General features: G+C 38.9%; 1 protein-coding gene across 4 annotated transcripts in view; it reads right to left on the bottom strand.

The window, feature by feature from the left end:
• Window positions 1–15,589, bottom strand: part of LOC102058351 (amine oxidase [flavin-containing] B) — a 55,283-nt gene that overhangs the window by 15,593 nt on the left and 24,101 nt on the right. For all 4 annotated transcript variants that reach the window (XM_055701408.1, XM_055701410.1, XM_055701411.1 and 1 more), the window contains exons 4-8: window positions 6,019–6,123; window positions 5,186–5,277; window positions 2,259–2,400; window positions 805–954; window positions 7–166 (exon numbers count right to left, since the gene is read on the bottom strand). In XM_055701408.1, the coding sequence (XP_055557383.1) occupies window positions 7–166; window positions 805–954; window positions 2,259–2,400; window positions 5,186–5,277; window positions 6,019–6,123 (649 nt within the window). The remainder of the gene's footprint in view (window positions 1–6; window positions 167–804; window positions 955–2,258; window positions 2,401–5,185; window positions 5,278–6,018; window positions 6,124–15,589) is intronic.

Below are 15,589 nucleotides of genomic sequence, written 5' to 3'. Positions count from 1 at the left end.
TAATACCCTTCTTCCTCCAGAAAGTTTCCTTATAGTACACAATGCACTTGATGACCGAACCCATGGGAATTCGGTTGATGAGCTGGTTTCTCATTGGGGGCAAAGGTGGGTTGAAATGAATCTTCAAACCAAGAGCTGGGGGAATGGCACTGATCACATATTTGCCCTGGAAAAGAAATTATACATAAGCCATTATCCACTACTTCATTCTAAACATACTGCTCTAATGATCTTGGCAGACACCTGGGCAGGCTGCAAGGCGTATCTTCTGAAGCAATTTTGGCATTTAGCATAAGAATTGCAAAACTGAACCCTCACAAAATCTTGCTTGTTAAACAACAAACAAACATTATATAAACAGCCATCTGTTTGAATGATGGGCAGCTGCTCTTTCTCCAATGTTTCAAAAAAAGCACTATGTTTTAAGAGTCCATTGGTCTCCCTTCCATCTGGACTCCTTTGTTACAACTTGGAAGCAAAGCCTGCAATGTTTTTCACAGAAAATCTATTACTAAGCTGCATTTTTTTTTACCTTACAGTTACCCTCTAATTTGGAAGGTAACTGAACACAAAGATGAGACACTAGCAAAGGAAGAGTTTGAATTTACACTTTGCTTTTCAGGCATCACTTTAAAGCTCTATCATTGCTATTTCTTTGACACAATCAGGAAGTGTGACTTCCTCTCAGTCAGTTAAATCTGCTGCATTTTTGTACAGGATTTTGGAGATGTCGAAAAGGAAAAGCTAAAGTTTTTCTAGCTATCCCAGCACTAACAGTTGCTTAAATGTTAAAGGTTTCAGTACCTCATATAATTCATGATCTAATGTTTCCACTATGACACTTTCACCCAACTGGTCGATGTGGACAACTGGCTTCCTCAGCTTCACTCGGCTTCCCAGGCGCTCCATTATTTTCTCACTTATCTGGCCAGAGCCCCCAACAAACTTCCTCTCCTGAAACACAGAAAACAACTCAGCAAAGCAGATTCAGCAGACTGGCACTTGTGAAGGGTGTATCATGAAAAACATTTTGCTTGGCATCGAAAACAAACCCCATTCTTCCCATTGTTATCAAAACATTTTTGGGAAGTTTGGCAATCTCACCAGGAAAACACATCCGTGTTATTTTCTCTTTCGGTGAGCTCCTCAGGTACTTCCCATTTTTGACCACCAGCCAAAACTAGAAGTATCAGCAACTCCATGAGAAAATCCCTTCTCACGTGGTCTCCAAATGGATTTGACAGGCCTGTGTGAATCAGCAAGACTTCTGAAAAGTGCTTAAACTTTTCAGCCCTTCTCTGAGTTCACTCTTACCCCTGCGGAGGTCTGTGTATCAGAGGTAGGACCCCTGATCCTCACAATAAATAACAAGGTATAATGACGTAGCTCACTCCAAAAATATCTCCTGCAGTATATAATTTGACTTAATTTAAACTCAAATTACCTCTAACGTAATACAGAACTCAAACAATATTTTATTAAACATATTTGCAGTTACATTATCTATCATTGTTGATTATATATGAATATTTATGCATTTTAACATGTTTTAATGAATTTGTAATTTTAAGTATTATTTATTATTAAATAATTTGCATTTCCAAAAATACAATTGTTTCTCATACAATTAGTAAATTTTGCATTTCTCAAGTAGAAGATCATTAGGAGCGTCTTTACTTCCTCGAAATGCAAAAGCAGCACTAATGCACCAGATTTCAAACTTTTCAAAGGAGTATCCTATTTAAGCAGGGGTGTTCAATTTCTTCAGAATTATTTTAAAATCTTAAGAATTGTAATCCTTGGAAGCTTGCATCTTTAGGAACCCAGCTCTGGGCTATATTTTCAGTATTAATGTGGAGCACTCTACAGATTTGTGCAGCTAATATTGACATCTCCATTAAGTGCTTCCAAAGTGGTAAGGCTTGCTTCAGCCTCATGACAGAAATAAGCATAAGTAAAACCTTATTTTGTCAGCATGGATAGGCAAAGTACATGTTCTAAACAGAGCCCAAAAGGAAGCCAGAGTCGGGATACAAATCTGCTGATCCCGGGGCCAATGCCTTCAGCACAGGAACAGCCTTCAACACTATTTTGCAACATCCAGATTAATGTGTAAATGAATAGAACTAGTTATCAATGTGCTACTGGCTCAAAATCATGGATGGCTCAGTTTGCCCTCTGAACTAAAATAAACAAGCAAAAGAATGAAATCAAGACAAGGCCTGTCACAAGCCGCAGAAGGTGATGGCTGACAGTACCTGTCCTCCATTGGTCGTTGAGAATATCCTTGCTGTCCCACCACACTGCTTCACATACCACAAAAACCAAAGGGCAGAGACCTCGTGGGGTTCAGAAGTGACATCCACATTCACAAACAGAGTTGCAAAACTCTTGGCAGCACTGCAACAAAGACAAGAAAGTGAGTTAATTTAAAAACTGAAGAAGGGTGACAAGATTGTTTTTGAGTAGGGGAGAGACTGTCTTTGGCAACCTCTTCTTTCACTGTGGGCAAAGGATTTCTTAATTTCAGTTGAAGTAGGAAACTATCAATTCCCTTTATGCAACATTTTTCAAGTAACCCTACAAAAAACTGCTAATCAAGCACTACTGTATTCCAACTGAATTAGGGCTTCAGGAGACACAAGAGCCCATGAAGGCTTTTGTCATTCTATGTTACTAATACAATTTGCTTGTCACCCTAGATTCAGAGCACCTGCTAAATGCCTGCCCCTCAAGCACACAGCACAAAGATTATTCAACAGTTGTCATAAAAAAAGTTAGTGAACTTTTCTAAGCTAATTATCTAAGCTCTCTGGGTTAGTCAGCATCCTCTCACTGCCTGTTCCTCTGCTGTGCTCAGGGAGGGTGCTGCAGATGGAACACAAAAAGGAAAGAAATGTAAGTAGGAAGCCAGAAGCAAAGAAACAGCATATACACATTCATGCAAAAGTCTGGCAAGAAAGGGGAAAGGATACTTTTGGTTCCTCAACTCAGTATTTTAAATAGTGTTCTGGCAGCCAATGGTGATGAACACAGAACTGAAAAAGTGGCCTGTGTCTGAAAAAGGATCATTGCTTTATGAACTCTGGTTGGTGCTTTCACAACAGTTCTACTGAAAATCACTGTATAAACCTATACAAGATTCTGGGGTGCACTAGGACAGAGTTAATTAAGGCTCAGGGAAACATTCCTCCTGTTAGAAGTAAATACTTCCTCTGCCCTCACTCTGAGGAGGAATTTAAAGGGACATAGACAGGACCAGGAGACGCTCTGCTTAACTGCATTGTGATTGACAGGGTCTGAGATTCTATAGGCATTTCATATGCAAGGCATCAGGCAATCAATAACTTCCAAAGCCAGTGCAGAATTGACTTAGTTGCTTCTTTCTTTCTGCAGTCTTTGAACTTTCCAAAAAACAATACCCCCAAAAAAAAACCAAAACACCCACCCCACCCCCTCAGAAATAAGATTTCAAACAGCTGTAGTTCTATATAGAAAAAAGGCATCCTCTGTCCTTTCTAAAAATGCAAAGTCCCACTGAAGTAAAAAGCTGACCCATTTTCTGAAATATGGGTGCATTCTGGCTTCATTCTCGACAGACAAAAATAATACAGAAAATATGTATCATTTTTTGTCTGTATAAACACATACTGTAAAACATGATCAGTTCTGAAAGATATTTTGTCTAATGGGAGAATTACTGCATGCATTTATTAATATTTCATAAGCAGAAGCTATTAGATGGTGGTTAAATTCTCCTAGTTTCTGCCACCTCTCATTGCTTTTCAGCATTTCTGTTCCCCAGTTTTTCCTGGGATTTTACCTAGAAATGGCAGTATGATTTCAACCAAGAGCACTTGGGGTATTTCCAGCCTGCAACTCTAGCCAAAAGCAAATTGGTACAGTCTGTTAGATGGCAGGAAATAGTAGAAGATTACCCTTCTGGATCATTACCTTCCAGGCTGGGAAGTTTCTATGGCATGTTACCTACATCTTGAACAAACTGAGCAAATCAAGCTGAGATGCACATACAAAATCTGAAAAGCATCTTGGAATTAAGGGAGGCTGACAGTTATGCCAATATTCAGGTAAAATGTCAAGTCTTATTCCATCAGAGTTTGAAAAAATCACTGTAGTCCATGAGCTATCAGACCCTGAATGACTACTGATGTGTGGCGTTTTGCTAACTTGTATAGTTCCTTACCAAATCAGAGGTTCAGATGGCCAGCAAAACTAAAAGCATACATTTCTATCTGGTTTTACTAAATATGGACAGTGATACAAATGACAAAGGCTTTCTATATGCTTTTATGCAATTGTCACTCTTGTTAAAGCAAAACAACCAGAACATTAAAAGATTTTGGACAAGAGCCTACTGTCCATTAACAATGATGATGTTTCTCTCTAGAGGCTGGCTGAAGCTGTAAAAATGCCTCTGTTGAGGACAGTGTCAGCTTGAGTGGGTGCTAGCAGGCTTCTGCACCAAGCTCGTGCAGGTTCACGGCAGCCGTGTGTCAGGTGCTTAGCAATTCTGAATAGGTTGCTGTAGAAATTGAATTGATTTACAGCGAGGCAGAATTAATGATTTTTTTCTTCAGCGCGAAGAAAACCAATCAAACCGTCGTTGAATGGCAAGTAAAGAAAAACTGCTTTGATATATACATAAAAACAGGAAGCATTTTCAGTTTCCCTAGTTGGTATATGGTACAGCAGTTAAACAATAGAATGATAGGTGTTAAAGTGATTTAGTGCTATTTCAAGACAAACGTTATTTTTATAGCAATTTGGTAAAATCAGCTGGTCCAGCACAGAATAAATGTGTGTTGTTCCATCAAGTTCGATTCAAAAACCTGCTGTAGCCAGAGCATTCCTCTCTTCAAGGTTAGCCACACAGTAAAGAGAAAAAAAGTGCACGTTACAGATGAAGGTACTACCCATATCCCTCCCCAAATACATTTTCCTTTTATCTTTATTCTAGTCTAAAAAGTTAGGGAAATAAAACAGAATCTACTGTGTGTGCTGACATGTGTTGTGGTCCATTATTACAAGATTTTATCACCCCATTTCTTTAAAAAGGCTGTATTCTAGTGGTAGTTATATCTGTTTACACAGCAGTAACACTTACTTGGAGCTCTAAGGTATATGAAATATAAGCTATTATATTTTCTATCAAAGAGTTTCTTACTTTGTCCAGCAAGTTTTATCTATGAAATCTTGCATAGTCATTTTGTCCCATTCTTCTGCATGTGGAGCCTTCCATGGAGCTTCACTGGGAATCTAAGGAGACATAAAAGAGTATTCATCATCAAATGAATGAGTAGCATAAGAAAGAGACAACAAACACAATCTCATCTTTACATGGTAATTCAGCCTGCAAATTCCTGGCAGGTAATATAGTGAACTTAACAGAGGATGCTTTTAGGGGTTTTTGTTGTTTGTTTGCTTGTTTTAAGATTTATTTATTTATTTTTTATTAGGAGATTTAGAGAATAATTTTAGAGTTATGAACTTTGCCTAGAAAGGCAAACTACAGTGCTGGGGAATGTCTCTCCCATTCGTCTATGCAAGTAACGGCAACCTCTTCCCAAAGCCCAGTAGCTCAGTCAATGAAAACATACGCTACTGGTAACAAAGTAAAATGGGCAAGTTGAAGATGAGGGCAGAAATGGGCATACATTTGAGGTCTACAAGCCTTTTAAACTATTACTTACCCAATCGTCAGGCAAAGTGCTAAAAATCACATGCATAAATCCTAATGTTCATATATTCAGAAAAGCAAAGGTATGACCGCAGGCAGCTTCAGCAGCATGGCCTTCAGTAGAGCCTGCAAGGATGCCACTTATACACACACTCTGACCACCAGTGCACACCAAAATGCATGGCACGATGCTGCTCTTGCCAGTACCAGGTTTGTTCAAACTACAGTAGCTTTGTCTGCATCTTAGCCCCATCTTCACTCTGCCCCTCATGGAGGTAAAGCTGAGCTGAGACAGTCAGCTACAATTGCTCGTGCCATACCTCCTTTCCCATTTCATCCATGGTCCTCCATAAGTTGTTGTAGTCCAGGTAGGCCAACGGATTCCACATAGGAGGAAATGGACCTTTAAAGGGGTAAGACTTACCCTACAAGATGAGAAACAAAAACATAATCAAAACTAAACTCCCCCATAAATCATGGCTTCTATGCATGGGAAGCTGCACCAAATAGTTAAGTGTTCACTGGAAGGAAGTACAAATTTAATCAATACATGTTAACAGCCTCTGACAGATTGTGTCTGTGTGCACACGCAGAATAAGAGGCAGTGGGCACAAACTGAAACATGGGAGGTTCTTTCTGACCATCAAGATATACTTTTTCACTATGAGGGTGACCAAGCACTGGCACAGGTTGCTCAGGGAGTTTGTAGAGTCTCCACCCTTGGAGATACTCAAAAGCTGCCTGGACACGGTCCTGGGCAACCAGCTCTAGGTGACCCTGCTTGAGCACGGTGTTTGAACATGATGACCTCCAGAGGTCCCATCCAGCCTCAACCATTCTGTAATCCTGTTATTCCGTATGTGCGACTGAAGCGTGATGCACAGTTGATTTAAGTCAGTTGTGTGCAGAACTGATACTGCTTTGTATCTTCAAAGCTTTATACTGGGCACTTCTGCAGTAGAGTCACTAAGATCAGACCAAAAAAGTGAGATGGAACAGCACCGCACAACTGAGATGAAAAACTTGCTATTTGTTACTGAAAAAAACCATATGTTACATTTTTTTCTCCTAAATGTTCACGAAAAGACTGAACTGTTAATTTTATTTAGTGGGCTTTTTTTTCTTTCAAAATCAGACAAAAGCAGCTGTGATGAGCTTTACTACACACTAAAATCATAGCTCAGAGACCTTCCTGGAAAAAAAAAATGGTTTCTGATAACATAAAAATCCCCAGCCCTACAGAAAATGTAGCATTTACTATTAATGACTCATTCTTCCTATCCAACACCTTAGCCATAAATTCCAGAAACCAATAGTGTGACCAATACAAATGTTATAATTACATCGTTACATACTTAATACTTAAATGTTACATATCTCTATCTCCACTACTAGATATTCAGAAAGTCTAGCTTAATTATGAGTACAAGCCAACAGGTAATTTTAGAGCTATTTTATTCACATGGGATCTTTCTGGCTGACTATATGGATGGCAGCATAACAGTTTTTAAAATTCAGGGAAAAATGCTCATTAGCATTATGTGGTTACTCATTTTTTCACAGTGTATTCTGGACTCCATAAAATAGATAAACAATACAGGCCATATTGTGTGCCACATCTGATTTTTCAAAACTTACATTAAATTATGTATTTAAGCGGGCAGTGCATCAGCATGACTGTCAGTTGGTGGAAGTACTAAATTCTAATAGATATTTGACTCAACGCCACACCGATTCATCACTAAAAAAATATTTACACTAGCTTAAAAAGAAATACTGCATCAAGATTTAATTATTGAACCAGATATAACAACAACATTGTGTCTTGCTGAGGAGAAGTATGCAAATACCACTTACAGAAAGGAGTGGCAGGCTTGATCTGATTTAGCCTCTATTAATAATGTGAAGGAAGGGACAGAGATTGTATTATTCAAATACGCAGCTGTTTACAAGCACCAGAAGGGACAGTAAAAGGGCACAAAGGGATCCTGAAAGAGTAAAAACTCGGTCCAGAAAAAACATAATGAGATATAACCTAGGAAAATGCCGGCTAACAACTTCGAGGAATTCTAATTCAGAGAGAGAGATACTTCAAAAGCAGTAAGACCAAAAATCAAACATAAGGAAAAGAATAAGAGAAAATTAGTTTACAAAAAAAATCCCAGCAGGTTAGAAAAAGTGAAGAAACAACGGCTTTTTCAGCTAGTATTTGTACAAATGCAGAACTCTAATAGAAACCTTGTCAGAAACAACAAGGTAATGAAAGTTAGAAAGTAAAGTGTGGGAGGAAAGGATTTCATTCTTTGGTACATGGACATATGAAGAAGTAGCTGCAAAACTACAATTTCATTTTGCAGTGCTTTTGAGGATAGATTATGGTTTGTAAAATGCCAAACATCAAATTTTAAGAAGTTTTCAAACAGCAGTTTTGTCAGAGCCAGAGTAGATGTCCAGTCACTCCATGAACCAGAGGCACCAAGGCTGAAAACCTAGCGTCTTCAGTTTAAGAATGGACATCACAGCACACGTTCACATACTCCAGAAAATAGAGGATTGGTTTTGGTTTTGGGTTTTTGTCTGTTTGGTTTTGTTTTGTTTTCATTCAGCATGGAACAAAAGTGCATTTCTACAGCTCTTGTGCTCAACCATACTAAATACATTAAACTGGAATCAGGAAAACACATACCCCTGTAGATGGAGATTAACTCAGCAAGTTCCATTAGAAACATTGGTCCTGACACAGACGTTTGGGTACTATCAGGGAGTCTCTCAATATGAAATTAATTTGAACTGGGGCATACCTTCATACTCTGCTGCCAAAGGGCTATGAATGAAAAGCAAATGCTCTCAGACTCAGTACCTTCCTACCCCAGCTAGTAACATCCGAACCATGTTGGTAATTACCTCTTAGCCTTTTTGGGCACATTAAAATTTTGTAACGAACTCCAATGGCAGCAAGAAGTCAGTTCTACTGTGCCGCCTTCTGAACACTGGAGCCACCCTTCACTACTCTGAACACCATCTCGGTATTCCAATGACCAAGCATATCAGTTCGGTTTTAATTACCTCGCATTTCCCAGATTTAGGTTTATAAAAACACATATACTGCTGTGCTCAAAAAAACAGGACAGTATCAGACTTGTTTATTCCAATAATTGATTTTGTTCTGAGCTTCCTGCTCTGCCAGAGGCAGTCCTGAGTTATCCCCTCTGAGTTAACTCAAGTCTTATGAATTCCCTGTAGTGCTTCCTCATGAGTGCACAGCTAAGAGACACAGAAAACATGTCTTCGTTTCAGTATTCTTCTATTTCACTGCATTTGAACAGCTGAAAGGGAAATCTTAGGTATGTCTCTTGTGCAGAAATCTGGGATGACAAGTCCCATAAAGCATAAGAACAAACTTCAATCTGGAAAAATCAAAACAATCATCAAAAGTTAGGAGTCTCCTCTGAAAGTTACTTTCAAGAGCTCCTAAGACTTTACCTAAGGCCTGATCCTTACTTCCTACATAGACAAAACTCCAGGAGCTGTCAGCGTTTTGTTTGAGAAGAGACTGCAAGACTAGGCTTTACACAGAAACAAAAATAGCAGTGCTACAGAAAGACTACACATAGCTCTGAGCAGTCTCCAACAAAATTAAACGTTTCAGCTCTACTTCTGATGAACTTGCACTTATGCAAATACAACCACCTTTTTGATGTTTAGGCAAAATTTGCCTATTTCCATCATATTGTTGGGAATAGCATTCTCCATTACTTCCTGGTTCTTTAAAATCTCTAAAGAAGAACACAACACAGATGAAAAATATGCCCCAAGATGCTCAAAATATTTCCTTTTCAAATATTGTTATACCAAAATCAGAGTAGTACAAAAGCAGCAATAATAACCACCTCTTCTGATCATGTGACATATTTTCAACACTAGTATATAAGGCTCAGAAGTATTTCTTACCTTTTTTTCTTTTTAAGGGCTTAACTGTACTTAATACAGACACATACATTTTTTAGAAACCATTTCATGATGCCACTTGCAATGCTTCCAAAGACAGAACACCAGCATCAGCAGTTAGAGGTCTACCTGCTATTGTATGGGTCACTTGCTGCTTACAAAGGCTGTTGCCGCAGTATGGGCTACAGCATACTGAAGAAGCTGAAACTATAGGGAGGAAACTCTTGCAAGCCAGCTGTCTCAGGAATAAACAAACAGGGAAATGAGAAATCCAGTGTTTCTCACAAATATTACAATTCCCAGTAGATTTTCTCATCCATCTGTTTCACGTCAACCAATGTTTGGCTCAGTTATACTGGACCCATGTAATATAAGTAGTACAGAAATAAACTTTCTGCATACATCAGCTCTGTTTCAGGTCAAATAGTTGACATTAGAAGTGGGTTATTACAGGGAGAAAAAACCCCACAGCATGGCAACTGAGTATCAGTAGCCCCTTGAACATCAGCCCCAGCATCCGGGAGGGCATAGGGACTGGATCCCACACACTTTCTCCTGTCAGAGTGAGTAGATGATTAGCTGAGAAAGGACATACTCTGCCAGGAAATACCACCAGTACCTCAATGCAGAGTAGGATCTCAGGAGAAAGTCTGCTTTTGCAGGCACAAGGCAACTTCATGCTCCCCTAAACACTACGTACCAAGGCAGTGCCTGAGTGGGATGCAATACTGTGAATTGAAGCCCCTGGTGCCAATGATCCATGCATTTTTTATAGCACAGTATAAACATCTTATAAATACAGTCAGCTTTCATTGGAAGAAACAAGATGGTATGGTGCATTCTCTGCATCGCTGCATGAGCACAGATACTCCCTCAGCTAAATCGTCTAAACCTTGGAGTAACTGATGCTAACTTCACCAAGATGTCACTCTGCATGTTAATTCACAGTTACATAGGTTTATAGGCACATAGTGCCCTCTGCTGAATCACGGCACTGGTACCTCACGCATGCCTTGGTCTCTCAACTTAAAAACCTAGTGTCATTCATGTAAAGCACAGAAATGTTAAGATACAAAGATGTGAGAAGGAAAATAAGAAACAGAAAAGCATCACTTCAGGCTGTAACTCTGTACCTGTCTCTGACACTCAGCTTTTCATCTGCTGCCCTGTGGGAAACTATCCTTTCAGTTTGGTTTGTGGGAGTGGTTTTTGGTTTTGTTTTAACCCATAGCATCTAACAATATGTGTCTTTGGGGCTAAGCCTCTTGTGTAATCATAGTTCTCAATAAAACACAGCAACTAGCTGGACCAAGATGAGAGGTATACAGGACTACTTGGAAAACTGTAACAGTGTTGAACTTCATTAAAGTTCCCTTCTTTGAGAACTGTTCAGGAGCTCACATGCTCAGCTGTTTACAATACTGCCAGATATCCTACAGGTAAAAAGATATACAGCTTAGAATATATAAACGCAGCACAAGAAAACCTGGATAATTAATGGTGCAAAGCTACAATATTAAGTCACACCAAAATATCCTCCAAATATCTTTCAATATCTAATTTGAGATTATCAGCCATGGATGCCAGAGTGTTTTGCGAAATTTGGTCAGCAAAAGTAATTCCATTTTAAGTGTAGCACAGCTAGACATATTGGCTTGAAACATGCATCCTGAAAAGGAAAGAAGATAATTGGGAACAATATTATAGGAATGATGTCCATCTTCACTCTGCCATATCAGCCATGCAATCCCTTGAATACTTGTCTTTCCTGAAAAAAAAAAAGGCAGAATGAGAAGAAAAAAGCCAACACTGAAGCGATTTAGAAAGGGAAATTGAGGATCTGTTCTGAATTTAAAAGTGAATATAACTATTTGTTCCAATCAGCTGAGAAAAGTTAACTGAGTCTCCTTCCTACTAGAATGGGATTTTTTTTTGGTTTGGACACTAAACCCATCTTTCCAAAAAGCATTTTGGTGTCTTGTGAAACACAGATTTATAGGGATTTTGTTTCTAAACACTCTTTGAAACCAGGCCTGCATGTGGCTTTCAACACCTAAATTAAACCTAGCAACAAAGCGGATAAAATCAAGAGAAAACTTCTCAGTACTTCTAGAATTAGTCTTAAAAAAACCTTCCTTCCACTCCTAAAAGCAGGTAAATGGGCAAAAATTAATGGGAACAGGAGAAAAGAGGAGTTTCATTTGGGAGAAAGACATTAAATGAGCATGTGCTCCTAACATTTCTGAACATATGCTCAGCACACATGCTCTCTCACAACTAAACTACTGCCTTTAAAGCAAGAGTAACACTGGCCTCACTAGTTTTGTTTCTGAGATACTCCAGGTTATTAAATTTCTTGCCTAAAACCAGTGAAACCTCACATAAAATTTTACAGACGTGTGAAACCCAGTATGCTCAGCCAGATGTTCCTGTATGAAATACACATTTCTTTAATTGTTTTTCTGTAGACCTCAATCAACTTCTCAAGGGAAACCAAAATTGGTTCTTACAATCAGATACAATTGCTTGTCTCCCAGCAGCCTGAATTAAAGAAGCTAGGTGGGAGCATAGCTCCTTTTCCTTATCTCCAAGGGAACAGACCCTGGAGTCTGGGAGAGTTAAGACTGAGGAAGTTTCTTTCCATTCGGATTTAATTAAGAAATGCATACTTTATTTCCAGTTCATTTCTCTTACCGCTTTCATCCTCGTGCTACCATTAGGTCACAGCTGCCAGTCTTCCAGTCAATCTGCTTGATCCATAAACATACCTTGGAAGATCTTGCTTTACAGTCTCCTTTGACAGAGATCACTTTGCAGATTTGCTGTATATAATCTTGCTTCTTTTAGGCTGCTGTAATATAAATATTATCTATCTTTTTTTTAATTAAAAAGGCCTAATTATGAACTTCCTTCTTGCAATTACTGCCAGGCGGCTAGCACAAAAAAGGAAAGATGCCCATTTATTTACAGGGCAGGTTCAATGAGACTGAATCATGACCAGCCTTTCCTACACTCCTGCCAATGACTGCTCTTCATTCACAAGCGAGGACATCCTTTGTGGGAGTCTGGAAGATGCCATCACCAGCCTCAGCCTATTCAATCCTCAGACTCGCTTTTGAGGCTACCAGCAAATTTGATTAATGATGCAGCATCTTGTGACAGGAATGCCCACATCCTCAAATCTAGTAAAGAGTTAAAATAACACAGATGTGCATTCCAGTAATAACACCTACCAAGGCCCTGTAGTAACTTAACATCTTTGAATTTACTTGGCTTCCTTTTCAAGACACCAGATGCCCAGCTTCTGAAAGATTCAGAAGTATTCTTCTCAGTTCTCCAAGGTCTTGCTTACAAATTGTCAGCAAAAAGGGGAAAAAACAAAAGATGTGATGTCATTTTGCCTTGCTTAAACTGATGGCAACTGAGAGTCTCACAGACTTTCCATTCTCTGACTGCACTCTAATTAAGATATACAATGAAAAATGAAAGCATTTTTACCTAGTTTTCCAAAGATCCCTTTAAAGCTCATGGGCTCTATACTGCAGACTATGACAGGAGATACTGTCCTTGGATTTCCAGAGAACAGGACAAAAGCTTAAATAAGGCACATTGTTTAGCTTCAGCACACATATCACTGATATTACAGAAGAAACACCACTCAGTTCTATAACTTTAGATACAGCAGTCACTTATCCAGCTGCTAATTAAATCCCAATACAACATGACCATCACATTTTTTATTCATAAACAAGACCACATCTAACTGCATTTTAATAAGCACAATAGTGCTGAAAATTAATGACACCCAAGAGGGCTGAAGAATTTTTTTTTTTTCTGCAGATCTGTTGTAGATCAGTATGTAACCTGGTGACATTAGCACAGGTTTATGGTCCTAGTCAAAAGTACTGCATATGTAAGACTAAATATTCACCCTGTTGCAGACAGGGTTCACATTGGTGTTCTTCCCAAAGATGCCAAATGTACATACTTGTATGAAAGTGATGCTAAACTTGAAGAGGGCAGGACATGCATTCAGACACCTCTAGCAAGAGCTGCTGACAGATGAGTATGAGGAAACTCCACCCTCTTACAGGGAACTTAATTGAGGCAAAGAGGTATTGGCAAGTTGCTGTCAAGAACCTGTCCAGTGACTTGGGAGGGCTTGCTTCATGTGTCACCCAGCATTTTATCCTCTGGATGCGCGCAAAAGACAGACCCCTCCAGGTATATGCAATGCCAAGTGTTCCTTTTGGTACTAAGGAAACAACTAGCAGGACTTAATTCAATTATAGCCACATGAGGATTGTTTCAGGTGTAACACACGGTCAAAATAGCCAGCTACTTAAGCCAGCTGTTAGCGTTATCCGCTGGCTGCAGAGACAACACAGAGATTAAGAGGAGTAAGTGTTACTACCACTTTCTAGCAACTATGCTATAATCTGGGGAATTCCAGGAAGGATCACAGTATTATCCCATAGCAAGTTCTGGTGGAAAAAACATCTAGAAAAAATTACAAGGAGCAATAATGGCAGTGGGGGGACATCTACCAAAGACTAATGATGCTATTTTGACAAACAAGCTTTGTTGGTCTAACGTAGCCAGTAAGGAGTCTTGTTGCCATTCTCTGTTGCCAGGTTTTCATGCAAGCTCTGCATCAACAAAAATGGGATCAGAGGATGTTCAGATGGTACCACAGCAGGACAAAGAGTAGATCATCCTTACTGTATATGAAGGAATCAAGTTCTGAAAATATTAATTTGGCAAACCAGTCATACAAAGAGATGTTTCTTCACACAGGTTTAGGGTAGCAGAGTAAACCAATTCCACAGTTATCTTACTTGGCAAAGGAGCCTGTGTTACACTTGATAACATTGGTAGATTTGTGTTTTACAATGCAGGAAGTTTGCACAGCTATTGGGACAGCACAAAAGTGAAGGGCAAACTGAATTAATGAAGAAAATATGTTGATAATTAAACCTTCACAATAACTGACATGTTTTCATATTTCAAGACTTGTTTCCAGGGACTGTTAGATGGCAAAGGTAAACATTACCTGGACTTTATGTACTTTGGTTTCTTTTCTAAAACAAAAGCTGTCATTTTGGTGAGGAAAATAAACATACTGCAAATTTACCTATCTAAGGCAAGGTCCTGAATGCTCTCTTGGGCAGCTAAGGAAAAGTCTTATTTTAAAAGTGTTTTACATCTGCCTACCAGTCCAATGGGAAGACTGTTAGATGATGACTTCTCAGATAGTTCTGCTTTTGCTTCTTAAATTTGGATTTATGAGCCTAACTTCAGTTATACTATTGAAAAGCAGTGGTGTTTGAAGCAGCAGTTTGCCTACCAAATGCTACTTGCATAGCTAGACTAATTTTTCAGCTAAAGCTGATGAACAAGTATTTACACAAGTGAAAAGAACATATTGATGTCCTTTCAAAGACCATGAAAAAGGGTGCTTAACAAGTGGAAGGAAAGAAAAAAAAATGTAGGGCAAGATGTAGGGCAAGAAATATAATTTTGACTTTCTGTGAAAATATCACGCACAATATAAGTGAGACCAAGAATAATCTCACAATAGAACCTGACATTAAAAAAGATTAAAAGGGAAAAAAACACACAACCCAATCATGCTGGTAAAGCCTAATTAGCAGAGACCCACCCAGAGATCAACAAAATGCATTCTTTTCATTTTGTAGTACAAAGAAGCTGCATATATTATTTGTATTAAAAAGCCTCTAAAATGAATTTAATTAACTATGAAAGGCTTGATTTTGCCTTTGGAAATATGTAAAACCAGCAGCTGATTTTACAAGATGCACTGTGATGCCTAATTGTGTAGTGAGAGCAGAATTAAAACCTTTAGGTTTCATTGCCTCTCTGGGTTCAGATAATTTTGTGGTCCAGAATTTAATTGCATTTGGCCACAGTCACAAAGCTTCA

This window comes from Falco cherrug, chromosome 2 (genome assembly GCF_023634085.1).
Source record: "Falco cherrug isolate bFalChe1 chromosome 2, bFalChe1.pri, whole genome shotgun sequence".
NCBI lineage: Eukaryota > Metazoa > Chordata > Aves > Falconiformes > Falconidae > Falco > Falco cherrug.
The sequence above is the reverse complement of the archived record's forward strand: the minus strand, read 5'-3'. Positions and strand labels throughout refer to the sequence as shown.